General features: G+C 56.9%; 1 protein-coding gene across 1 annotated transcript; it reads left to right on the top strand.

Moving 5' to 3' along the window:
• The first annotated feature begins 91 nt into the window (after positions 1-91).
• Positions 92-23,745, top strand: LOC140453906 (annexin A2-like). The gene is made up of 9 exons (XM_072548761.1): positions 92-244; positions 4,226-4,279; positions 9,119-9,215; positions 12,474-12,568; positions 14,914-15,027; positions 16,362-16,452; positions 20,675-20,754; positions 21,599-21,658; positions 23,578-23,745. The coding sequence occupies exons 2-9, from the start codon at positions 4,232-4,234 to the stop codon at positions 23,743-23,745; spliced, it is 753 nt and encodes a 250-aa protein (XP_072404862.1). The 5' UTR covers positions 92-244; positions 4,226-4,231.
• Positions 23,746-26,191: the final 2,446 nt, after the last annotated feature.

Raw genomic sequence — 26,191 nt, 5'->3', positions numbered from 1 at the left:
CACTCTAATATAGAGGACCCCTGTCAAGTCGGTGGGATCGTGCTGTGTCCAACCTAGCTGCCTCGTTTGCCCCCTGAGAGATGGGACTGTCCTGTCAGAAGCTTGGCAAACAGGATTGGCTGTTTTCAGCTCACCCTCCCCTCCCGCAGGTGAGTCACAGACTATTCAGACACACCCCAGCCATAGGCTGGAGAGAGAGTGAACAACGAGAACGAGGTGCCTGATCTCTGAAACTGATCCCCAGGTAAGGCCGTCTCTTCCAGGGGCTGGGTGGGAGTTGGGGAGGGATATTTGGTCTTTTAGGGGGAAGAGAGAGACTCCCTCACAGGGTGAAGTGGGGAAGGGGGGAGTGGACTTGCAAGTTGACTGTCCATCCAAATGTGAGAGATTTACCCCTGGCTGAACAAGGCTCTCTCTTTGTCTGCTTTTCAAAGGTTTGGTTTCTTCATTGTTGGGAATCCCATTGCGTTTCGGGATTGCGACTTGAATTCCTCTCTGGGCTCAGAGAGAGAGAGAGAGAGAGAGAGCAGTTGGGACAGGTGGAGAAAACAGCAACCCAGTTGTGGTCTTAATGAGACATTTTATGGACAACGCCCACTCCCGGGGAGAAAGTGAATATTTTAATCAGCTCCTACTCTCCGCAAAACCTCCAATTTCACATACAAAACCAAGAGATTAATCAGCTCCTGATGTAATCCGACTCATTCCAGATATTAACCAGGAAATTAACCAGCTCCTAATGTAATCCGACTCATTCCAGATATTAACCAGGAGATTAACCAGCTCCTAATGTAATCCGACTCATTCCAGATATTAACCAGGAGATTAACCAGTTCCTAATGTAATCCCACTGATTCCAGATATTAACCAGGAAATTAACCAGTTCCTAATGTAATCCCACTGATTCCAGATATTAACCAGGAGATTAACCAGTTCCTAATGTAATCCCACTGATTCCAGATATTAACCAGGAAATTGACCAGTTCCTAATGTAATCCCACTGATTCCAGATATTAACCAGGAGATTGACCAGTTCCTAATGTAATCCCATTGATTCCAGATATTAACCAGGAAATTGACCAGTTCCTAATGTAATCCCACTGATTCCAGATATTAACCAGGAAATTGACCAGTTCCTAATGTAATCCCAGTGATTCCAGATATTAACCAGGAGATTAACCAGTTCCTAATGTAATCCCACTGATTCCAGATATTAACCAGGAAATTGACCAGTTCCTAATGTAATCCCAGTGATTCCAGATATTAACCAGGAGATTAACCAGTTCCTAATGTAATCCCACTGATTCCAGATATTAACCAGGAAATTGACCAGTTCCTAATGTAATCCCAGTGATTCCAGATATTAACCAGGAGATTAACCAGTTCCTAATGTAATCCCACTGATTCCAGATATTAACCAGGAAATTGACCAGTTCCTAATGTAATCCCAGTGATTCCAGATATTAACCAGGAGATTAACCAGTTCCTAATGTAATCCCACTGATTCCAGATATTAACCAACTCTGATATCAATCCCACCGTGTCCTGGTACAAACCTGAACTTTAACCATTGCCTCCTCTCTTGGCTCCTCCTCCGAAAATTCAAACCCCATCCTTGGGTGTAAAAACTTGCATTGCCCTAGCGCCCTTTGTCCAGTTGGAATTCTGCCCCCCCCCCCCACCCCCCAGAAGAGTATCAGCTGTTGCAAAGTTTCTACAGTCAGTGAGTCACTGGTGACCCAGATCACTGGGTCTGTGGGACACTGGGGACAGCTCTCTGCCCCACACCCCTCTCGTTCCTCACCCTCTTCCCCCCCCCCCTCCTCCCACCCCCTGCTTCCGGACCGCGGCTCGCCATTGGTGTCGTCTGTTGCCGGAGACTGACATTCCTGTCCCTGGGTGTGGTTTCCTCTCGGAGAGCTAGCTTAACTGGCTGATTCAAACCATCTTCTACCTCCAGTTGGGACCAGCCAGGGTTGGGGGGGGGGGGGTGGGGTGGTTGCGAAGGGGGAAGCCATTTGGTACACAGTGCGATCCCACAGGTGGGAGCGCCTGTCTTCTCTTGAGGGCTGTTACCTTGATAGCTGCCAGGCTCATTTATTTTCGATCTCTGTTCGTGGTTGTTTGATGTTCGTTGCTCCTCTCTGGTTGCCCCTTGGAGCCGACACAAGGACATTCAGCCTCTTGGCTCCTTCCTGCCCATCGATGAAGTTGCTGATCATTCTCAGCTCTACTTCCCTCCCCTCGTTTCCTGTCCTGATTTTTAAAAAAAACTCTCCATCTCAGCCTTCAATACCCACAGTGACCCAGCACCCCCAGCAACTCCACGGATCCCTTTCCCTTGGAGAGAGAAGAAATTCCCCCCCCCCTCCCCCCATCTCCGTCTTCGATGGGTGACCCCCCCTTACTCTGGGATGTTGCCGTCCTGCCCACTTCGCTCCCACACACACAACGGGGGGAGCACCCTCTGCACACCTCTCCCCCTCGTCAATGCTTCACCCCTGGAGAATCTTCAATAAGCCCATCCTCCCTAAACTCCAGGCCCCAACCGACTCACCCTCTCCCTCGTAAGACAATCCCTCCGTCCCCCGGGATCGGCTGAGGGAACTTTCCCTTGGGCTGCCTCTGGGTCTATCATTTCTTAGATACGTGGCCCCGAACCTGCTCACGGTATTCCAGCTACGCTCTGTCTAGCCCCTGGGATCGTTTTAGCAAAAACCTCCCGGACGTTTACTCCCCCCATTCCCTTCGGGAATAAAGGCCGGCATTCCGTTGTGCCATCCCTATGAAGCTGGATGCTGGTGGATTCATGGGCGAGGATTCCCAAATCCCTCCGTTCCGGAACTTTCCGCAGTCTTTTACCATTTAAACAATAGTCAGCTCCTCTGTTCTTCTGGCCAAAGTGTGCCAACTCATCGTGTGCAGTCCTTGAGACAAGAGCTAGTTAAGATTCAAATGCATCGCTGTGGGGTGGGGGGGGTGGGGGGGGTGGGGGGGTGGGGGGGGGAGGTCTGCAGTCACGTGTAGGCCCAGACCGGGTAAGGGTGGCAGATTTCCAGAGATGTTGATGTACCCCCCCCCCCCCAACCGGCTAGAGCTTCCTTGAACCCTCACCCTTCAGCCTCAGAGACGGGAGAGGGCAGTGCCAGGACCCATCCCTGGCCTGCAGCAGCCCCTGCACAGGAAGATCCCATTCGGATCCAAACCGGAAGGACCAGTGCAGCCAGCAGTCCACACCGTTGTTGCTGATAGTCTCAGGCACCACTCGTGTTCACGATGTGGCTCAGTGGCTCACAGCACCACAGCCCACGATTGTTCCCGGCACCACGGCACTTCCCAACCACACAGCCAGGCCCGATCTCCGTCAGCTCCTCCCACCACCACACGCTCCCTACCTCCGTCACCTCCTCCAGCCCCCTACACCCCCTCCCTATCTCTGTCACCCCCTCCAGCCCCTACACCCCCTCCCTATCTCTCTCACCCCCTCCAGCCCCCTACACTCCATCCCTATCTCTGTCACCTCCTCCAGTCCCCTACACCCCCTCCCTATCTCTGTCCCCCCTCCAGCCCCCTACACCCCCCTCCCTATCTCTGTCACCCCCTCCAGCCCCTACACCCCCTCCCTATCTCTGTCACCCCCTCCAGCCCCCTACACTCCCTCCCTATCTCTGTCACCTCCTCCAGTCCCCTACACCCCCTCCCTATCTCTGTCACCCCCTCCAGCCCCCTACACTCCCTCCCTATCTCTGTCACCTCCTCCAGTCCCCTACACCCCCTCCCTATCTCTGTCCCCCCTCCAGCCCCCTACACCCCCCTCCCTATCTCTGTCACCCCCTCCAGCCCCTACACCCCCTCCCTATCTCTGTCACCCCCTCCAGCCCCTACACCCCCTCCTTATCTCTGTCACCCCCCTCCAGCCCCCTACACCCCCTCCCTATCTCTGTCACCTCCTCCAGCCCCCTACACCCCCTCCCTACCTCTGTCACCCCCTACACCCCCCTCCCTATCTTTGTCACCTCCCCCAGGCCCCCTCCAACTGTGCCCGCTCCCTCAGCACTGACCCTGGCGCAGTGCAGGCCTGCAGGAATCTGCTGGGATGGCTGGTAAAAACTCTGTTGCGGGTCACCAATTCTAAGTGCCGAGTCTAAGCTCGATCGCTGAGCCAATCCCGTCACCCTCTGTTCACGTGTTTGCTGTTGGTCAAATTATTTTTCCGGTTTTGCAGAGCACGATGGTACTTGTGAACGAAATCCTCAGCCAAATTGTTCAGGTGGACCGGGTGAGTACAACAGCCCCCCCTCAGGAGCGGCCGAGGCATTGTAAATGTTCGGGCATCTCTTCCCAGGCACGCTCACGAACCAATTCACGTTCTCCCCCCCCCCCCCGGTATCCAGTACCTTCTGTCAGAAGGGGGTTTTGACTGAGGACGAAGGTTGGCATTCAGTGCGATGCACACCCTAGTTGCACGGCCTCTGCTCAATGTGGAGGTATCCTTTTCCTCTGTATCTCAGCCCATGCTGTCCCTGTCCCTGGGATGGGGGGGACAGTGTAGAGAGAGCTTTACTCTGTATCTAACCCCGTGCTGTCCCTGTCCCTGGGATGGGGGGGGGAACAGTGTAGAGGGAGCTTTACTCTGTATCTAACCCTATGCTGTCCCTGTCCTGGGATGGGGGGGACAGTGTAGAGGGAGCTGTACTCTGTATCTAACCCTGTGCTGTCCCTGTCCTGGGATGGGGGGGGGGGGACAGTGTAGAGGGAGCTTTACTCTGTATCTAACCCCGTGCTGTCCCTGTCCTGGGATGGGGGGGACAGTGTAGAGGGAGCTTTACTCTGTATCTAACCCCGTGCTGTCACTGTCCTGGGATGGGGGGGGGGGGACAGTGTAGAGAGAGCTTTACTCTGTATCTAACCCCGTGCTGTCACTGTCCTGGGATGGGGGGGGGGGGACAGTGTAGAGAGAGCTTTACTCTGTATCTAACCCCGTGCTGCCCCTGTCCCTGGGATGGTGGGGGGACAGAGTAGAGGGAGCTTTACTCTGTATCTAACCCCGTGCTGCTCCTGTCCCTGTGATGGGGGGACAGTGTAGAGAGAGCTTTACTCTGTATCTAACCCCGCGCTGTCCCTGTCCCTGGGATGGGGGGGACAGTGTAGAGGGAGCTTTACTCTGTATCTAACCCCGCGCTGTCCCTGTCCCTGGGAGTGTTTGATGGGGGGACAGTGTAGAGGGAGCTTTACTCTGTATCTAACCCCGTGCTGCCCCTGTCCCTGGGCGTGTTTGATGGGGGGACAGTGTAGAGGGAGCTTTACTCTGTATCTAACCCCGTGCTGCCCCCTGTCCCTGGGCGTGTGTGATTCCTAATGTAATCCTGAAAATCTGCAGCTTCCACCTGTTCTGGATAAAATGAGGGAACTTCCCTGAGGATTGAGTGAAGTAAGATATGGATGTATTTTTATAAAATATCAACAAATAGACTCAGTAAGTGTCTCAAATGGCTGAGGCATTGGAAATAAAATGTGTGAAGATATTTCACATTGTTCCGCCCTTGTGGAGAAGATGTGTTATTTTCTGTTGTCTAGCCAAGTCTGGAGTGTCTTTGGGCTTTGCTTGTCTTAAATTTGAAATTGGAGATTAATTATTTTTTTGTTAAATCAAATTATTAAGGGATGCGGGCCAAAGGCAGGTCATAGAGACGTCCAGCACTGAAACAGACCCTTCTGTCCAACCCGTCCATGCCGACCAGATATCCCAACCCAATCTAGCCCCACCTGCCAGCACCCGGCCCATATCCCTCCAAACCCTTCCTATTCATATACCCATCTAAATGCCTCTTAAATGTTGCAATTGTACCAGCCTCCACCACATCCTCTGGCAGCTCATTCCATACACGTACCACCCTCTGTGTGAAAAAGTTGCCCCTCAGGTCCCTTTCCCCCCTCACCCTAAACTTATACCCCTCTAGTTCTGGACTCCCCCACCCCAGGGAAACGATCTTGCCTATTTACCCTATCCATGCCCCTCATGATTTTGTAAACCTCTATAAGGTCACCCCTCAGCCTCCGACACTCCAGGGAAAACAGCCCCAGCCTGTTCAGCCTCTCCCTGTAGCTCAAACCGTCCAACATCCTTGTAAATCTTTTCTGAACCCTTTCAAGTTTCACGACATCCTTCCTATACCACGGAGACCAGAATTGCACGCGATATTCCAACAGTGGCCTCACCAATGTCCTGTACAGCTGCAACATGACCTCCCAACTCCTGTACTCAATACTCTGACCGATAAAGGAAAGCATACCAAACGCTGCCTTCACTATCCTATCGACCTGCGACTCCACTTTCAAGGAGCTATGAACCTGCACTCCCCAGAGCCCTCCATCAACTCCTACCCTTGATGTGCTTTCCAAAGTACAACACTTATCTCAATTAAACTCAGCCTGCCTTCCCTCAGTCCATTTGCACTCTGAGGTAACCTTCACTGTCCACCACACCTCCTCTCCCCAATTTTGGTGTCCCACGCTCATTCCAGTTCTCAACTGAGATCCGAGTTGCCGAATTGCTCTCGCTATCCTGAATAAGCTACACTTCCCTCAAATATCTGTTTCCTGAGGAAAAAAAACAAGGACCGCAGATTCTGGAAACCAGAGTCTAGATCAGAGTGGTGCTGGAAAAGCACAGCAGGTCAGGCAGCATCCGAGGAGCAGGCAAATCGACGTTTCGGGCAAAAGCCCTTCATCAGGACTTTGTTTCCTGAGTCTACCTTATTGCAATAGTCAGTTGGTACCGGCTCACGTTGGTTTTATCATCGTTTTCAACACGGTCACTTCAGTGCTGTTTAAATTGTCTTCAAAAATGTCACCGGCCCCCTTCGACGGGTTTTAGAAACGAGGAGCAGGACGGAGGCTGTTTGGCCCTTGAAGCCTGGTCCCTCATTTAATAACATGGTGCATGATCGTATCCCAACTCCTGTTCCCCACTTGCTCCCTCACACCCCTGAGGTTCCAGCACCTTATTCAGAAGTTTCAGATCTGACAGCTTTCTGTGACAGGGAATTCCACAGGCACTCTCCTGGTGAAGAAGACATTGCTCGTCATCTCAGTCCGAAATATCCTGATCCCATATCCTTAGACCGGGACCCTTCCCAGGGTTTTTAAAAAGATCCTAATTTTCCAACTCTCTCCATGACTGACTTGAGAGGGTCTGCCCCCCACCCCCTATCACTTTCACCTTGCCTACATCATAGCAACGACGCAGTCATTTGTCTGCATTTGAATCTGTGCAGGTAGGGAGGCGGTTTTGAGATGCCTTTCAATCTCAGGAAGGGCTATGGTCCGTTTGGATTCGGAATTAAAGTTCCCAGTGCTCCGTAAACTGGCTTTGATGATCTCATTAATCCACCCATCCGATCTGTGTTCCCGCAACATACCATAACTCACGCCCTGATCTTTAGACGGGATTGAGTCACAGACTGGAATCTAACCCGGTCAGAATTTGTTTTTCTAAGCATAAACATTCCTAAACTCCTCAATTAGATTCCAGTCTGGAACTCCCTCCCGGGTATCTGTTATTCTGTATATAACCCACCCCGAACCCCTCGATTAGATTCCAGTCTGTAACTCCCTCCCGGGTATCTGTTATTCTGTATATAACCCACCCGAAACCCTCGATTAGATTCCAGTCTGTAACTCCCTCCCGGGTATCTGTTATTCTGTATATAACCCACCCCGAACCCCTCGATTAGATTCCAGTCTGTAACTCACTCCCTGGATATCTGTTATTCTGTATATAAACCCCACCCCGAACCCCTCGATTAGATTCCAGTCTGGAACTCCCTACTGGGTATCTGTTATTCTGTATATAACCCACCCCGAACCCCTCGATTAGATTCCAGTCTGTAACTCCCTCCCAGGTATCTGTTATTCTGTATATAACCCACCCCAAACCCCTCGATTAGATTCGTCTGTAACTTCCTCCCAGGTATCTGTTATTCTGTATATAACCCACCCCGAAACCCTTCGATTAGATTCCAGTCTGTAACTCCCTCCTGGGGATCTGTTAATCTGTATATAACCCACCCCGAACCCTTCCATTAGATTCCAGTCTGTAACTCCCTCCTGGGGATCTGTTAATCTGTATATAACCCACCCTGAACCCCTCGATTAGATCCCAGTCTGTAACTCCCTCCCGGGTATCTGTTATTCTGTATATAACCCACCCCGAACCCCTCGATTAGATTCCGGTCTGTAACTCCCTCCCGGGTATCTGTTATTCTGTATATAACCCACCCCGAACCCCTCGATTAGATTCCAGTCTATAACTCCCTCCCCGGGGTATCTGTTATTCTGTATATAACCCACCCCGAACCCCTCGATTAGATTCCAGTCTATAACTCCCTCCCCGGGGTATCTGTTATTCTGTATATAACCCACCCCGAACCCCTCGATTAGATTCCAGTCTGTAACTCCCTCCCGGGGTATCTGTTATTCTGTATATACCCCACCCCGAACCCCTCGATTAGATTCCAGTCTGTAACTCCCTCCCGGGGTATCTGTTATTCTGTATATAACCCACCCCGAACCCCTCGATTAGATTCCAGTCTGTAACTCCCTCCCGGGTATCTGTTATTCTGTATATAACCCACCCCGAACCCCTCGATTAGATTCCAGTCTATAACTCCCTCCCCGGGGTATCTGTTATTCTGTATATAACCCACCCCGAACCCCTCGATTAGATTCCAGTCTGTAACTCCCTCCCGGGGTATCTGTTATTCTGTATATACCCCACCCCGAACCCCTCGATTAGATTCCAGTCTGTAACTCCCTCCCGGGGTATCTGTTATTCTGTATATAACCCACCCCGAACCCCTCGATTAGATTCCAGTCTGTAACTCCCTCCCGGGTATCTGTTATTCTGTATAAACCCCACCCCGAACCCCTCGATTAGATTCCAGTCTGTAACTCCCTCCCGGGGTATCTGTTATTCTGTATATAACCCACCCCGAACCCCTCGATTAGATTCCAGTCTGTAACTCCCTCCCGGGTATCTGTTATTCTGTATAAACCCCACCCCGAACCCCTCGATTAGATTCCAGTCTGTAAACTGTATTAATTGTACATTCTACAGCCAATGGCATGGGGTTCTCTGGCTACCTTGAAACCGTATGCGAGCTTTAATGTCGACGAAGATGTGGATACTTTGAAGAAAGCAATTGATGCGAAAGGTATTTAAATGATCTCTGAACCTTCACAGACCTTGCTCTCCTCCCCTGCTGTTCCATGTCCCGCCTGTTGGTTGCAGAGGGCGACAGAGAGCAGCGTTGGCTCTCCAATTCTGTTGGGGTCAAAGCCGAGGGCGCTAGCACCACACAGTGGCGACATGTGGAACTGTGATCTGCAATGCCACCCATCTCTGTGAGCAGAGGGGAGTCTCTCCCTCAATGCTGACCCTCCGATAGCACACAATCCCTCAGCACTGACCCCCCGACAGCGCCTGCTCCCTCAGCACTGACCCCCTGACAGTGCCCACTCCCTCAGCACTTCCCCCCCGACAGCACCTGCTCCCTCAGCACTGACCCCCTGACAGTGCCCACTCCCTCAGCACTGACCCTCCCACAGCGCCCACTCCCTCAGCACTTACCCCCCGATAGCGCCCATTCCCTCAGCACTGACCCTCCCACAGCACCCACTCCCTCAGCACTGACCCTCCGACAGTGCCCACTCCCTCAGCGCTGACCCTCTGACAGTGCCCACTCCCTCAGCGCTGACCCTCCGACAGTGCCCGCTACCTCAGCACTGACCCTCCGACAGTGCCCACTTCCTCAGCGCTGACCGTCGGACAGTACCCGCTCCCTCAGCACTGACCCTCCAACAGTGCCCGCTCCCTCACCGCTGACCCTCTGACAGTGCCCTCTCCCTCAGCACTGACCCTCCAACAGTGCCTGTTCCCTCAGCACTGACCCTCTGACAGCACCCACTCCCTCAGCACTGACCCTCTGACAATGCCCACTCCCTCAGCCCCGACCCTCCCACAGCACCCGCTCCCTCAGCACTGACCCTCCCACAGCACCCACTCCCTCAGCATTGTCCCTCCAACAGCGCCCGCCCCCTCAGCACTGACCCTCTGACAGTGCCCTCTCACTCAGCACTGACCCTCTGACAGTGCCCTCTCCCTCAGCACTGACCCTCTGACAGTGCCCGCTCCCTCAGCACTGACCCTCTGACAGTGCCCGCTCCCTCAGCACTGACCCTCTGACAGTGCCCGCTCCCTCAGCACTGACCCTCTGACAGTGCCCGCTCCCTCAGCACTGACCCTCTGACAGTGCTCACTCCCTCAGCACTGACCCTCCGACAGTGCCCGCTCCCTCAGCACTGACCCTCTGACAGTGCTCACTCCCTCAGCACTGACCCTCTGACAGTGCCCGCTCCCTCAGCACTGACCCTCTGACAGTGCCCGCTCCCTCAGCACTGACCCTCTGACAGTGCCCACTCCCTCAGCACTGACCCTCCCACAGCACCCACTCCCTCAGCACTGACCCTCCGACAGTGCCCGCTCCCTCAGCACTGACCCTCCGACAGTGCCCGCTCCCTCAGCACTGACCCTCCCACAGTGCCCGCTCCCTCAGCACTGACCCTCCCACAGTGCCCACTCCCTCAGCACTGACTCTCCCACAGTGCCCACTCCCTCAGCACTGACCCTCCCACAGTGCCCATTCCCTCAGCACTGACTCTCCCACAGTGCCCACACCCTCAGCACTGACCCTCCCACAGTGCCCGCTCCCTCAGCACTGACCCTCCCACAGCGCCCCCTCCCTAAGCACTGACTCTCCCACAGCACCCACTCCCTCAGCACTGACCCTCCGACAGCGCCCACTCCCTCAGCACTGACCCTCCCACAGCGCCCACTCCCTCAGCACTGACCCTCCCACAGCACCCACTCCCTCAGCACTGACCCTCTGAAAGTGCCCACTCCCTCAGCACTGACCCTCCCACAGCACCCGCTCCCTCAGCACTGACCCTCCCACAGCACCCACTCCCTCAGCACTGACCCTCTGACAGTGCCCGCTCCCTCAGCACTGACCCTCTGACAGTGCTCACTCCCTCAGCACTGACCCTCTGACAGTGCCCGCTCCCTCAGCACTGACCCTCTGACAGTGCCCGCTCCCTCAGCACTGACCCTCTGACAGTGCCCGCTCCCTCAGCACTGACCCTCTGACAGTGCCCACTCCCTCAGCACTGACCCTCCCACAGCACCCCCTCCCTCAGCACTGACCCTCCCACAGCACCCACTCCCTCAGCACTGACCATCCCACAGCGCCCACTCCCTCAGCACTGACCCTCCCACAGCGCCCACTCCCTCAGCACTGACCCTCTGACAGTGCCCACTCCCTCAGCACTGACCCTCCCACAGCGCCCACTCCCTCAGCACTGACCCTCCGACAATGCCCGCTCCCTCAGCACTGACCCTCCGACAGTGCCCGCTCCCTCAGCACTGACCCTCCGACAGTGCCCGCTCCCTCAGCACTGACCCTCCCACAGTGCCCACTCCCTCAGCACTGACTCTCCCACAGTGCCCACTCCCTCAGCACTGACCCTCCCACAGTGCCCATTCCCTCAGCACTGACTCTCCCACAGCGCCCACTCCCTCAGCACTGACCCTCCCACAGCGCCCACTCCCTCAGCACTGACCCTCCCACAGTGCCCGCTCCCTCAGCACTGACCCTCCCACAGCGCCCCCTCCCTAAGCACTGACTCTCCCACAGCGCCCACTCCCTCAGCACTGACCCTCCCACAGCACCCGCTCCCTCAGCACTGACCCTCCCACAGCACCCGCTCCCTCAGCACTGACCCTCCCACAGCACCCACTCCCTCAGCACTGACCCTCTGACAGTGCCCACTCCCTCAGCACTGACCCTCCCACAGCACCCACTCCCTCAGCACTGACCCTCCGACAGTGCCCGCTCCCTCAGCACTGACCCTCCCACAGCACCCACTCCCTCAGCACTGACCCTCCCACAGCACCCACTCCCTCAGCACTGACCCTCCCACAGCGCCCACTCCCTCAGCACTGACCCTCCGACAGTGCCCACTCCCTCAGCACTGACCCTCCCACAGTGCCCACTCCCTCAGCACTGACCCTCTGACAGTGCCCACTCCCTCAGCACTGACCCTCCCACAGCACCCACTCCCTCAGCACTGACCCTCCGACAGTGCCCGCTCCCTCAGCACTGACCCTCCCACAGCACCCACTCCCTCAGCACTGACCCTCCCACAGCGCCCACTCCCTCAGCACTGACCCTCCCACAGCACCCACTCCCTCAGCACTGACCCTCCGACAGTGCCCACTCCCTCAGCACTGACCCTCCCACAGTGCCCACTCCCTCAGCACTGACCCTCCCACAGCCCCCACTCCCTCAGCACTGACCCTCCGACAGTGTCCACTCCCTCAGCACTGACCCTCCCTGTCTTGTTTCTGTGCCCAGGGGTAGATGAAGCGTCCATTGTCCGTATCCTGAGTAACCGTACGTTGGAGCAGAGGGAGCTCATTGCAAAAGCTTTCGAGAAGAAATTCAAGACTGTAAGTGCCGATACAAAATCTTCCTACAGCAACAAACCCCCCTGCATTCATGTAGCACCTTCCCAAAGTAACCATACTCTGGATCCTCTCAGGAATGTTCTTCCGAGGATATTTGACTCCGAATCACGTGACGAGCTATTTCAGCCAAGCAACCAAACATTCGGGAACAGAGGCTGGATGGAAGGGTGGAATGTGAGAGTGTGAAAGAGTGGGAGAGGTAGGGATGGAGGGAAGGAAGGAGGGAGAGAGAGAGCGATGTCTCTGTTTAGGGAGCGAATTCCAGAGCTCAGGCCAACTGGCATTGACACCAATGGCTGGGTGGTGGGAGTTGGGAGATGCCGAAAAGGCAGGGATCTCGGAAGGTTGTAGGAGGTTATCAAGATTGGGAAGGGGTGTAGGGCCTACAGGAGGTTGTAGATCTCAGCGCTGACCCTCCAACAGTGCCTACTCCCCCAGCACCTACCCTCCCACAGGGCCTACTCCCCTAGCACCGACCCTCCGACAGTGCCCGCTCCCTCAGCGCTGACCCTCTGACAGTGCCTACTCCCCCAGCACCTACCCTCCCACAGGGCCTACTCCCCCAGCACTGACCCTCCGACAGTGCCCGCTCCCTCAGCACTGACCCTCTGACAGTGCCTGCTCCCTCAGCACTGACCCTCTGACAGTGCCCGCTCCCTCAGCACTGACCCTCTGACAGTGCCCGCTCCCTCAGCACTCACCCTCCCACAGCACCCGCTCCCTCAGCACTGACCCTCCCACAGCGCCCACTCCCTCAGCACTGACCCTCCGACAGCACCCGCTCCCTCAGCATTGACCCTCCCACAGTGCCCACTCCCTCAGCACTGACCCTCCCACAGCGCCCACGTCCCTCAGCACTGACCCTCCGACAGTGCCCACTCCCTCAGCACTGACCCTCCCACAGCGCCCACTCCCTCAGCACTGACCCTCCGACAGCACCCGCTCCCTCAGCATTGACCCTCCCACAGCACCCGCTCCCTCAGCACTGACCCTCCCACAGCGCCCACTCCCTCAGCACTGACCCTCTGACAGCACCCGCTCCCTCAGCATTGACCCTCCCACAGTGCCCACTCCCTCAGCACTGACCCTCCCACAGCGCCCACTCCCTCAGCACTGACCCTCCGACAGTGCCCACTCCCTCAGCACTGACCCTCCCACAGCGCCCACTCCCTCAGCACTGACCCTCCGACAGCACCCGCTCCCTCAGCATTGACCCTCCCACAGTGCCCACTCCCTCAGCACTGACCCTCCCACAGCGCCCACTCCCTCAGCACTGACCCTCCGACAGTGCCCACTCCCTCAGCACTGACCCTCCGACAGTGCTCGCTCCCTCTGCACTGACCCTCCGACAGTGCCCACTCCCTCAGCACTGACCCTCCGACAGTGCCCGCTCCCTCAGCGCTGACCCTCCGACAGTGCCCACTCCCTCAGCCCTGACCCTCTGACAGTGCCCACTCCCTCAGCGCTGACCGTCCGACAGTGCCCACTCCCTCAGCACTGACCCTCTGACAATGCCCGCTCCCTCAGCACTGACCCTCCGACAGTGCCCACTCCCTCAGCACTGACCCTCCCACAGCGCCCACTCCCTCAGCACTGACCCTCCGACAGTGCCCACTCCCTCAGCACTGACCCTCCGACAGTGCTCGCTCCCTCTGCACTGACCCTCCGACAGTGCCCACTCCCTCAGCACTGACCCTCTGACAGTACCCGCTCCCTCAGCGCTGACCCTCCGACAGTGCCCACTCCCTCAGCTCTGACCCTCCGACAGTGCCCACTCCCTCAGCCCTGACCCTCTGACAGTGCCCACTCCCTCAGCCCTGACCCTCTGACAGTGCCCACTCCCTCAGCCCTGACCCTCTGACAGTGCCCACTCCCTCAGCCCTGACCCTCTGACAGGGCCCACTCCCTCAGCGCTGACCGTCCGACAGTGCCCACTCCCTCAGCCCTGACCCTCCGACAGTGCCCACTCCCTCAGCCCTGACCCTCTGACAGTGCCCACTCCCTCAGCGCTGACCGTCCGACAGTGCCCACTCCCTCAGCACTGACCCTCCGACAGCACCCGCTCCCTCAGCACTGACCCTCCGACAGTGCCCACTCCCTCAGCCCTGACCCTCCGACAGTGCCCACTCCCTCAGCCCTGACCCTCCGACAGTGCCCACTCCCTCAGCCCTGACCCTCTGACAGTGCCCACTCCCTCAGCGCTGACCCTCTGTGTGTTGGGCCTCTGAGTGTGATTGCCCGTGAGGGGAACAGTTAGTGTGAGCTGTGAAATGATGTTGTGATCTTGCTGAGTGTGGGCTGGGTGTTATTGTTTCCCTGCTCTGTAGACCCTGGAGACTGTGCTGGCGAAGAAACTCTCAGGTTACTTGGAGAACACCATGCTCACTTTGTTAAAGTCACCTGCAGCGCTCGATGCTAAGGAACTGAAGGACGCGATGAAGGTACACTCCTTGCTGCTCCCCACTCACACCCAGTTTCTCTCCCCCCTCCCCCTCCCCCTCCTCACTGTCCTTTGCCCCTCTCTACCCCTTTTGGTTTGTCTCAATCCCTTTCTTTGTCTGTCTCCTTCTCCTCTCTTCCTGCAGTCTCTTTGCTCTGTCTCTTTCCTCTCCCTCTCTCTCCCTCTCCATCTCTCTCCCTCTTCTATCCTCTCTCTCTGTCTTTCTTCGTCATCTCTCTCTTGCCCCGATTTCCTTTTTTCACTATTCTCTTTCTCTCCCCATCCTGACCCACTCCTCCTCTGTCACTTGTCTCTCCCTCTCTCTCTCTCTCTCTCTCACTCTTTCTTGATCTTTCTCTCTGTCTCTCTTTCTTTTTCTTGTTCTCCCTCTTTGTTTCTTTGTGTGTCTCTGTCTCTCTCTCTCCCCTTCACTCTCTCTACTTCTATGTCTCTCTCATATCTCTGTCTCTGTCTCTCTCACTCTCACTCACACGGAATCTCTCTCCCTTTTTCTGTCTCTCTATCTTTGTCCCTCTCTCTCTCATTTTCTCTTGTTCTCCCTCTCTTTCTCTCTCTCTGTCTCTCTCTTTTGGTCTCTGTCAGTCTGTGTCTGTCTCTCTCTCTGCCTCTGTCTTTCTCTCATTCTCTCTCCCTCTCTGTCTCTCTCTCTCTCTGTCTCTGTCTCTCTCTCACATTCTCCCTCTCTGTTTCTCTCTGTTTCTCTCTCTCTCTCTGTCTCTGTCTCTCTCTCTCTGTCTGTCTGTCTCTCTCTCTCTGCCTCTCTCTCTCTGTCTCTCTGTCTCTCTCTCTGTCTCTCTCTGTCTGTCTGTCTCTCTGTCTCTGCCTCTCTCTCTTTCTCTCTCTCTCTCTCTCTGTCTGAATCTCTCTGTCTGTCTGTCTCTCTGTCTCTGCCTCTCTCTCTCTCTCTCTCTCTCTCTCTCTGCCTCTCTCTCTCTGTCTCTCTGTCTCTCTCTCTGTCTCTCTCTGTCTGTCTGTCTCTCTGTCTCTGCCTCTCTCTCTTTCTCTCTCTCTCTCTCTCTGTCTGTCTCTCTCTATCTTTCTCTCTCTCTCTCCGTCTGTGTCTCTGTCTCTCCCTCTCTTTCTGCGTCTGTCTCTCTTGCTCTCACTCTGTAAATCCCTTTCTCTCTGCTCCTCTGAATCCTTCCTGCTCCTTCTCCCCCCCTCAGGGAGTTCCAGCACCCTTGGCCTACCCCGACAGAGCCCCCCCCGTGTGCAGCCGGTGTCTCGTTCCCTGATCCTGAGTCCGCGGATCCCTGGCAAACGCCACTACGGCGGTGGGAATGGGCCTGATCTTTCCGCTATCTGTTCCGACAGGGATTGGGCACGGACGAGGACACGCTGATCGAAATCCTGGCCACTCGATCCGACCGGGAGTTACAGGAGATCAAGGTTGTGTACAAGGAAGGTTAGTCGAGGGGCGCGTGGGTCCCCGGGAGATTAGACTAGCTCCTTCCCTGAGCCCTTTGTCGTCAAAAATCTCCCCATTTCTTCCCCCCGTCTCGCAGTCAGTCAGCGATTCCTCCATCCCCTCCCTTCTTAGCCCTTTCTCTCTCTCTCTCTCGCTCTGCAGGAAGGATTTCTACTGGTTTGCCCACTTCACAAACCCAGCGTCCTCGGCCTTTTTCCAGGCTGTGTCTCACGAGACCTGGGAGGGGGGTGGTTAGGGGGTGGTCAAAGTGATGGCTGAGTGGCGTTACGGCTGGACTGTTCACCCAGAGACCGACCCCCCCCCCCCCCCACCCCAATCCCCCCCCCCCCCCCACTGCTGGTAATGTTCTGGGGACCCGGGATCGAATTCAACAAACAGTAAAAAAAAACATTCTGGATTTAACAGCGTGAATGATGGCTGAACCCTTCAACTCCCCTCCCCGTCCCCCACCCCCCACCACATTATCCCAGATCCAGCCCTCCAACCGCCATCTTGAACTATCCGACCTGTCCACCTTCCTTCCCACCTATCTGACCTGTCACCATCACCCTGCGCCCCCCTACCTCCAACTCCCTATCGCCTTCCCAGCTACATTGACCCAGCCCCCCCCATCCCCCCACCCCCACACACAGCCCCAAACCCCCTCCCATTTATCTCTCAGCCCCCATATGCCCGAAACATTGATTCTCCTCCTCGGGCGCTGCCGGACCTGCCGCGCTTTTCCAGCGCCCCGCTCTCGACTCTGATCTCCAGCATCTGCAGTTCCTCGCTCCCTCCTAGTCTGGCCTAGACGTGACTCCAGTCCGCGCAGCACCGCCATTGACATGTACGGGGAGGGTTCAGAGGGCTATGGGCCCCAGTGCTGGCAAACGGGACTCGCTTCGGTCAGGATATCTGGTGGGCACAGACGGGTTGGGCCGAAGGGTCTGTGGCCATGCTGTACACCTCCTAACTGAACCCCCCCCCTCCCCCACCGCGGCAAATCAGAGGGGGGGACAGATAAAGAAAAAGCAACTCCCCACTGGGCTCAAAGTAAAGCCACAACACACGGTCCGACTCAGACATTTCTCCCTTCGCACAGCCCCCCTCCCCTCCATCCTATCGGATCGACACCTCAGTCGGTCTCCGGAACATTCCGTGCTCCGGTCCGGAACGTGCCTCAGTGACGGGGAATCCCACACGCTCTGCCGTTCTCTGGGTGAGGACGTTTCTCCTGATCTCAGTCCCACCCTGTCTCCTTCAGACTGTGACCACCCACCCCACCCCCAACTTCCCCGGTTCTGGACTCACCCCCGTCTGGTCACTCCTACATCCTAGGGGGTGAGGTGAGGTGAAGGGAAGTGAAGGGAATGGAATTGAATGTCAAGTGGACCAAGACACAGTGAAACACTTTGTCTGGTGAGTAATCCAGGCAGCACAGAGTTAAGTCGCATGGATAATTAAATAATAGGTAAACAGCGGCAAAAACAAAAACACAGGGACAGGCGAATGTGAAGAGTTTGTGAGTCCATTCAATATTCTAACAACAGGAGGGTCGAAGCTGTTCCCAAACCGGCTGGTGCGTGTGTTCAGGCTTCTGTACCTTCTCCCCGATGGTAGAGGTTGTAGAGAAACATTGCCAGGGTGGGGTGGATCTTTGAGAATGTTGCCGGCCTTTCCCTGACAGTGGGGCCTGGGAGATGGATTCCATAGATGGGAGGTTGGCCTTTGTGATTGTCTGGGCCGAGCTCACCACACTCTGTAACCATCTCCGATCTTGAATGGTACAGTTGCCATACCAGGTAGTGAGACATCCAGACTGAACGCTCTCGATGGCGCGCCCATAAAAGGGCGTTCCGGTTCCTTTTCTGAGGTTTGGACCCCGTTTTACCAACCTCTCAGAAGTGACATCACCCACCACACCAGGCCGAGACAAGTCAGTGGAAAACGGGTCACGTAACACCAGCGCTTCACCAGAGGCTCACTGATGATGTTCCCCAGCGTGGTGACGAAACATCAGAGAACCAACCTTCCAGCTCAGCGAGCTAACTGACAACCTGAGCTACAAACCTTGTCCAAAATCGCGAGAGTTGCGTTCAGTTTCGGTCACCTTGCTGTGGAAAGCGTTGCCCTCTGGAACGAGGGTAGAAGAAATTCAAAAGGGGGCAGGACTCAAGGGATTGAGTTATAGGGAGAGGTTGGACAAGCGAGGTCCTTTCATTCCTTTAGAGTGTAGGAGATTGAGGGTTTTTGTGGGGGGAGCGGGGGTTCAGAGGAACCTTACAGAAGTGTATAAGATCATGAAAGGTACCGAGAGGCACTCAGACCTTTCCCCAGGGCTGGGGAATGGAGGGCATCAGTTGAAGGTTAGAGGGGGGAAGAATGAAGGGGAGGCTTTTTCTCAAACAGAGGGTGGCACGTCTTTGCAACAAGCTGCTAGTGGGATGAGGTATGTACGTTAACAACATCTTTAAGAAGGCATTGGGACAAATACATGGATAGGGAAGGATTAGGAAGAGTGAAGGGAAAAGTGAAGGGAAATGGGGTTAGTGTGGACGGACTATTTGGACTGGTTTGGGCAGAAAGTGGGGGTGGAATCACCTCATACCACCTCACCCCACCTCACCTCAATATCCACTCCACCCTCTCCTCCTTGACCTATCACCTTCATCTCCTCCCCCACTCACCCATTGTACTCTATGCTACTCTCTCCCCACCCCCACCCTCCTCTAGCTTATCTCTCCACGCTTCAGGCTCACTGCCTTTATTCCTGATGAAGGGCTTTTGCCCGAAACGTCGATTTCGAAGCTCCTCAGATACTGCCTGAACTGCTGTGCTCTTCCAGCACCACTAATCCAGAATCACCTCACCTCACCTCAAATCACCTCACCTCAAATCACCTCACCTCAATTCACCTCACCTCAATTCACCTCACCTCAATTCACCTCACCTCACCTCAATTCACCTCACCTCAATTCACCTCACCTCACCTCAAATCACCTCACCTCAATTCACCTCACCTCAATTCACCTCACCTCACCTCAAATCACCTCACCTCAATTCACCTCACCTCACCTCACCTCACCACAATTCACCTCACCTCAATTCACCTCACCTCAATCCACCTCACCTCACCTCACCTCAAATCACCTCACCTCAATTCACCTCACCACAAATCACCTCACCTCAATTCACCTCACCTCACCTCAAATCACCTCACCTCAAATCACCTCACCTCAATTCACCTCACCTCAAATCACCTCACCTCACCTCACCTCACCACAATTCACCTCACCTCAATTCACTTCAATTCACCTCACCTCAATCCACCTCACCTCACCTCACCTCAAATCACCTCACCACAATTCACCTCACCTCACCTCAAATCACCTCACCTCAATTCACCTCACCTCAATTCACCTCACCTCACCTCAATTCACCTCACCTCAATTCACCTCACCTCAATTCACCTCACCTCACCTCAATTCACCTCACCTCACCTCAATTCACCTCACCTCACCTCAAATCACCTCACCTCAATTCACCTCACCACAATTCACCTCACCACAATTCACCTCACCTCAATTCACTTCAATTCACCTCACCTCAATCCACCTCACCTCACCTCACCTCAATTCACTTCAATTCACCAGCACTTCACCAGCGGCTTGCTGATGATGGTCCCTAGTGTGGTAACAAAATGTCTGAGAACATGTCAGCTCAACAAGAGGACGTACAACCTGAACACGGGTGCAGCCTCACACAACTGCAACATAACTTCCCGACGTCTACACTCAATGCCCTGACCGATGAAGGGCAGTGTGCCAAAAGCCCCCTTCGCCGCCCTGTCTACCCGATACTGCACTTTCAGAGAACCATGAGCCTGAACACCAAGGGAGAAAGTGAGCGCTGGAGATCGGAGACGAAGGGTGTGGTGCTGGAAAAGCACGGCAGGTCAGGCAGCATCCGAAAATGAATCCCGATGAAGGGCTTTGTGCCCGAAACGTCGATCCTCCTGCTCCTCGGAGCGGCTGAGCTTTTCCAGCACCGCACTCTTCGACCTGAACCCCAGTTAGGGTTTTATCGGTTTCCGTGAGTTCTCCCCCTCAATTCTTCGGAACATCCTTCCTCACATCGGCACACCAAAACGGCCCACAATATTCCAGGCAGGATCTCGGTCCTTGTGTTGACGTACTCTTCCCTGTCCTCTCTTCCTCAGAGTTCCAGAAGGACCTGGAGAAGGACATCGAGGCGGAAACTACCAGAAGGTTCCAGAAACTGCTGCTCGCCTTGCTGAAGGTGAGAGGGTGAGGGCGATGGTCTTCAGACTTTCAGGCGATGGGTCCGGGACTGAAGACACCCACGGGGAGGTGATTGGTCATTGATTTGTTCTCCCCCTGCGGGAGTGAGTCCCCCATTCCCAACCCCCCCCCATCCCCCCACTCCCCGTGGGAGCGAGTCCCCCATTCTCCCCCCCACTCCCCGTGGGAGCGAGTCCCCCATTCTCCCCCCACTCCCGGTGGGAGCGAGTCCCCCATTCTCCCCCCACTCCCGGTGGGGGCGAGTCCCCCATTCTCCCCCCAACTCCCCGTGGGAGCGAGACCCCCATTCTCCCCCCACTTCCCATGGGAGCGAGGAGCGAGACCCCCATTCTCCCCCCACTCCCCGTGGGAGCGATTTCCCCCATTCTCCCCCCACTCCCCGTTGGAGCGAGTCCCCCATTCTCCCCCCACTCCCCGTGGGAGCAAGTCCCCCATTCTCCCCCCACTCCCTGTGGGAGCGAGTCCCCCATTCTCTCCCCTCCCCCCACTTCCTGTTGGGAATACATTACTCCTGAATTCTCGATTGGATAGACAAGGGACTATCTTGTATTGACTGTGTTCCTGACAGACCCTCGAGAGGGAACCATTCTGGCAATAAACAGCCCTTAAGTAAACTGTAGTACTGTTGACTGTGATGACCCTACAGTCGAATAGTCTCGATTGTTCCTCAGAGAGCTGGCTCGATCTTGAGGGTAGGATTGTGTCGTTGACTATCAACTTTGGGGTATGTGAGGGGTATTTGGCTGGGGTTTCAGGTCCCATTTTCCACACTCCTCTTGACAACCTTTCTCTCTCTTTCCCTCTCTCTCTCCCCCCTTCAGGGCCGCAGAGACGCCAACTCCAACGTCATCAACTATGAGCTGATCGAGGATGATGCCAAAGTAGGGCGCTGGTACATCCGCCGTGACTTGCATTGCTGTAGCGCCGCCTGCAGCCTCCGAGGAGGGAGGGGTGGGGTGGAGGGCACGCCCAGTCGCTTTCTCGGCCAATACCTTGCGTCTGGTTTGCTCGGTCGGACGCACACAGCAAGATCCCGTTTGCGCTTGTGGGTCACTCATTGAGGGGCCCGGGCATGGCACCTTCCTACACCCCCCGCCCCACCCTTAGAGGGTTGGGGGTTAGGAGTGGTGGTGGGGGGGGGTGGGGGGGGGGGGGGAATGTGTTGATTTTTATCTCCCCCCTCCTCCCACTGGCTGTGGACCCAGATTAAATCCATTCTCCCTCCCCCCAACTACCCTCAACCAACTTGGCACACCCATCCCAAGCTCATCACTACCCGCCCCCCCCATACCGGGCAGCGCTTGCTGGCACTGTGCAAGGATGTCAGAGGGTCAGCGCTGAGGGGGTGGGCACTGAGTGAGGGTCAGTGCTGAGGGAGTGGGTGCTGTCGGAGGGTCAGTGCTGAGGGAGTGGGCACTGTGGGAGGGTCAGTGCTGAGGGAGTGGGGTGCTGTCGGAGGGTCAGTGCTGAGGGAGTGGGCACTGTCTGAGGGTCTGTGCTGAGGGAGTGGGTGCTGTCGGAGGGTCAGTGCTGAGGGAGTGGGTGCTGTCGGGAGGGTCAGTGCTGAGGGAGCGGGCGCTGTCTGAGGGTCTGTGCTGAGGGAGTGGGTGCTGTCGGAGGGTCAGTGCTGAGGGAGTGGGCACTGTCAGAGGGTCAGTGCTGAGGGAGTGGGTGCTGTGGAGGGTCAGTGCTAAGGGAGTGGGTGCTGTCGGAGGGTCAGTGCTGAGGGAGTGGGCACTGTCTGAGGGTCTGTGCTGAGGGAGTGGGTGCTGTCGGAGGGTCCAGTGCTGAGGGATGAGTGGGCACTGTCAGAGGGTCAGTGCTGAGGGAGTGGGTGCTGTGGGAGGGTCAGTGCTAAGGGAGTGGATGCTGTCGGAGGGTCAGTGCTGAGGGAGCGGGCACTGTGGGAGGGTCAGTGCTGAGGGAGGGGGGCACTGTGGGAAGGTCAGTGCTGAGGGAGTGGGCGCTGTCGGAGGGTCAGTGTTGAGGGAGCAGGCACTGTCGGAGGGTCAGCGCTGAGGGAGGGGGCACTGTCAGAAGGGTCAGCGCTGAGGGAGGGGGCTCTGTCGGAGGGTCAGTGCTGAGGGAGGGGGGCACTGTCTGAGGGTCTGTGCTGAGGGAGTGGGTGCTGTCGGAGGGTCAGTGCTGAGGGAGTGGGAGCTGTCAGAGGGTCAGTGCTGAGGGAGCGGGTGCTGTGGGGAGGGTCAGTGCTAAGGGAGTGGATGCTGTCGGAGGGTCAGTGCTGAGGGAGCGGGCACTGTGGGAGGGTCAGTGCTGAGGGAGGGGGGCACTGTGGGAAGGTCAGTGCTGAGGGAGTGGGCGCTGTCGGAGGGTCAGTGTTGAGGGAGCAGGCACTGTCGGAGGGTCAGCGCTGAGGGAGGGGGGCACTGTCAGAGGGTCAGCGCTGAGGGAGGGGGCTCTGTCGGAGGGTCAGTGCTGAGGGAGGGGGGCGCTGTGGGAGGGTCAGTGCTGAGGGAGTGGGTGCTGTCGGAGGGTCAGTGCTGAGGGAGCGGCACTGTGGGGAGGGTCAATGCTGAGGGAGGGGGGCTCTGTCGGAGGGTCAGTGCTGAGGGAGGGGGCGCTGTGGGAGGGTCAGTGCTGAGGGAATGGGCACTGTGGGAGGGTCAGTACTGAGGGTGCGGACACAGTTGGATGAGCAGGCTTTGGTTGTGAAGCAATGCAGGAAGACCTGAAGTGCTTCTAGGCGCTAGATGAATGTAGATCTTCGTGTCTCTGGATAATGAGAACTACAGCATTGAAACATCTTTGAGGGGTCCTTTTTCTGATATCTCTGTTTAAGGCCTTGTACGCAGTGGCCAGTCAGAAAAAGAATCCAGATTTTGATGCATGGATACCGATTGTGACAGAAAGGAGTCAGAACCACTTGAACAGGGGTAAGTACCAAAAGGTGAGCACTGTCGGAGGGTCAGTGCTGAGGGAGTGGGCACTGTCGGAGGGACAGTGCTGAGGGGACTGGGCACTGTCGGAGGGTCAGTGCTAAGGGTGTGGGCGCTGTCGGAGGGGTCAGTGCTGAGGGAGTGGGCACTGTCGGAGGGTCAGTGCTGAGGGAGCGGGCGCTGTCGGAGGGTCAGTGCTGAGGGAGTGGGTGCTGTGGGAGGGGTCAGTGCTGAGGGAGTGGGTGCTGTGGGAGTGGGTGCTGTGGGAGGGTCAGCGCTGAGGGAGTCGGCGGCACTGTGGGAGGGTCAGTGCTGAGGGAGCGGGCACTGTCGGAGGGTCAGTGCTGAGGGAGTGGGCGCTGTGGGAGGGTCAGCGCTGAGGGAGCGGGTACTGTCGGGAGGGTCAGTGCTGAGGGAGTGGACACTGTCGGAGGGTCAGTGCTGAGGGAGTGGGTGCTGTCGGAGGGTCAGTGCTGAGGGAGTGGACACTGTGGGAGGGTCAGTGCTGAGGGAGTGGGTGCTGTGGGAGGGTCAGTGCTGAGGGACGTGGGCGCTGTGGGAGGGTCAGTGCTGAGGGAGTGGGTGCTGTCCGGAGGGTCAGTGCTGAGGGAGTGGACACTGTGGGAGGGTCAGTGCTGAGGGAGCGGGCGCTGTCGGAGGGTCAGTGCTGAGGGAGAGGACACTGTGGGAGGGTCAGTGCTGAGGGAGTGGGGTGCTGTCAGAGGGTCAGTGCTGAGGGAGTGGGGCGCTGTCGGAGGGTCAGTGCTGAGGGAGTGGGTGCTGTCGGAGGGTCAGTGCTGAGGGAGTGGACACTGTGGGAGGGTCAGTGCTGAGGGAGTGGACACTGTGGGAGGGTCAGTGCTGAGGGAGCGGGCGCTGTGGGAGGGTCAGTGCTGAGGGAGTGGACACTGTGGGAGGGTCAGTGCTGAGGGAGCGGGTGCTGTGGGAGGGTCAGTGCTGAGGGAGTGGGTGCTGTGGGAGGGTCAGTGCTGAGGGAGTGGGTGCTGTCGGATGATCAGTGCTGAGGGAGTGGGCACTGTCGGAGGGTCAGCGCTGAGGGAGTGGGTGCTGTGGGAGGGTCAGTGCTGAGGGAGTGGGCACTGTCGGAGGGTCAGTGCTGAGGGAGTGGGTGCTGTGGGAGGGTCAGTGCTGAGGGAGTGGGCGCTGTGGGAGGGTCAGTACTGAGGGAGTGGGTGCTGTGGGAGGGTCAGTGCTGAGGGAGTGGGCACTGTCGGAGGGTCAGCGCTGAGGGAGCGGGCGCTGTGGGAGGGTCAGTGCTGAGGGCGTGGGTGCTGTGTGGAGGGTCAGTTCTAAGGGAGCGGGGCGCTGTGGGAGGGTCAGTGCTGAGGGAGTGGGTGCTGTGGGAGGGTCAGTGCTAAGGGAGCGGGGTGCTGTGGGAGGGTCAGTGCTGAGGGAGTGGGTGCTGTGGGAGGGTCAGTGCTGAGGGAGTGGGTGCTGTGGGAGGGTCAGTGCTGAGGGAGTGGGCACTGTCGGGGGGTCAGCGCTGAGGGAGCGGGCGCTGTGGGAGGGTCAGTGCTGAGGGAGTGGGTGCTGTGGGAGGGGTCAGTGCTGAGGGAGTGGGCGCTGTGGGAGGGTCAGTGCTAAGGGAGTGGGCGCTGTGGGAGTGTCAGTGCTGAGGGTGTGGGTGCTGTCGGAGGTTCAGTGCTGAGGGAGTGGGTGCTGTGGGAGGGTCAGTGCTGAGGGAGTGGGTGCTGTGGGAGGGTCAGTGCTGAGGGAGTGGGGTGCTGTGGGAGGGTCAGTGCTGAGGGAGTGGGCACTGTCGGGGGGTCAGCGCTGAGGGAGCGGGCGCTGTGGGAGGGTCAGTGCTGAGGGAGTGGGTGCTGTGGGAGGGTCAGTGCTGAGGGAGTGGGCGCTGTGGGAGGGTCAGTGCTAAGGGAGTGGGCGCTGTGGGGAGTGTCAGTGCTGAGGGTGTGGGTGCTGTCGGAGGTTCAGTGCTGAGGGAGTGGGTGCTGTGGGAGGGTCAGTGCTGAGGGAGTGGGCACTGTCGGGGGGTCAGCGCTGAGGGAGCGGGCGCTGTGGGAGGGTCAGTGCTGAGGGAGTGGGCGCTGTGGGAGGGTCATTGCTGAGGGAGTGGGTGCTGTCGGAGGTTCAGTGCTGAGGGAGTGGGTGCTGTCGGAGGGTCAGTGCTGAGGGAGTGGGTGCTGTGGAGGTTCAGTGCTGAGGGAGTGGGTGCTGTCGGAGGGTCAGTGCTGAGGGAGTGGGTGCTGTGGGAGGGTCAGTGCTGAGGGAGTGGGTGCTGTGGGAGGGTCAGTGCTGAGGGAGTGGGCACTGTCGGAGGGTCAGTGCTGAGGGAGTGGGTGCTGTGGGAGGGTCAGTGCTGAGGGAGTGGGTGCTGTGGGAGGGTCAGTGCCCAGTGCGATGATAATTATCCTGTCTGGGTAATTGATAATCCAACTGACTGGTCTGGTCTGGTGTTGTGAGTGGGAGCTTGCTGTGTGTAAATTGATCAACTTGTTGCCTGTCTCCCTGCTGTTTCATGTCTTTCTTTCTCTCTCT

Source organism: Chiloscyllium punctatum, chromosome 28 (assembly GCF_047496795.1).
Source record: "Chiloscyllium punctatum isolate Juve2018m chromosome 28, sChiPun1.3, whole genome shotgun sequence".
Classification (NCBI taxonomy): Eukaryota; Metazoa; Chordata; class Chondrichthyes; order Orectolobiformes; family Hemiscylliidae; genus Chiloscyllium; species Chiloscyllium punctatum.
This window is presented reverse-complemented; position numbering and strand designations above follow the sequence as displayed.

What these genes read in the sequence shown, in the direction of transcription:
- LOC140453906 (XM_072548761.1), top strand. Translation starts at nt 4,232, where the DNA reads ATGGTACTTGTGAACGAAATCCTCAGCCAAATTGTTCAGGTGGACCGG. An exon ending in GAAAGCAATTGATGCGAAAG is followed by an intron (nt 9,216 to 12,473) that starts GTATTTAAATGA and finishes TTCTGTGCCCAG; the next exon opens with GGGTAGATGAAGCGTCCATT. An exon ending in TCGAGAAGAAATTCAAGACT is followed by an intron (nt 12,569 to 14,913) that starts GTAAGTGCCGAT and finishes CCTGCTCTGTAG; the next exon opens with ACCCTGGAGACTGTGCTGGC.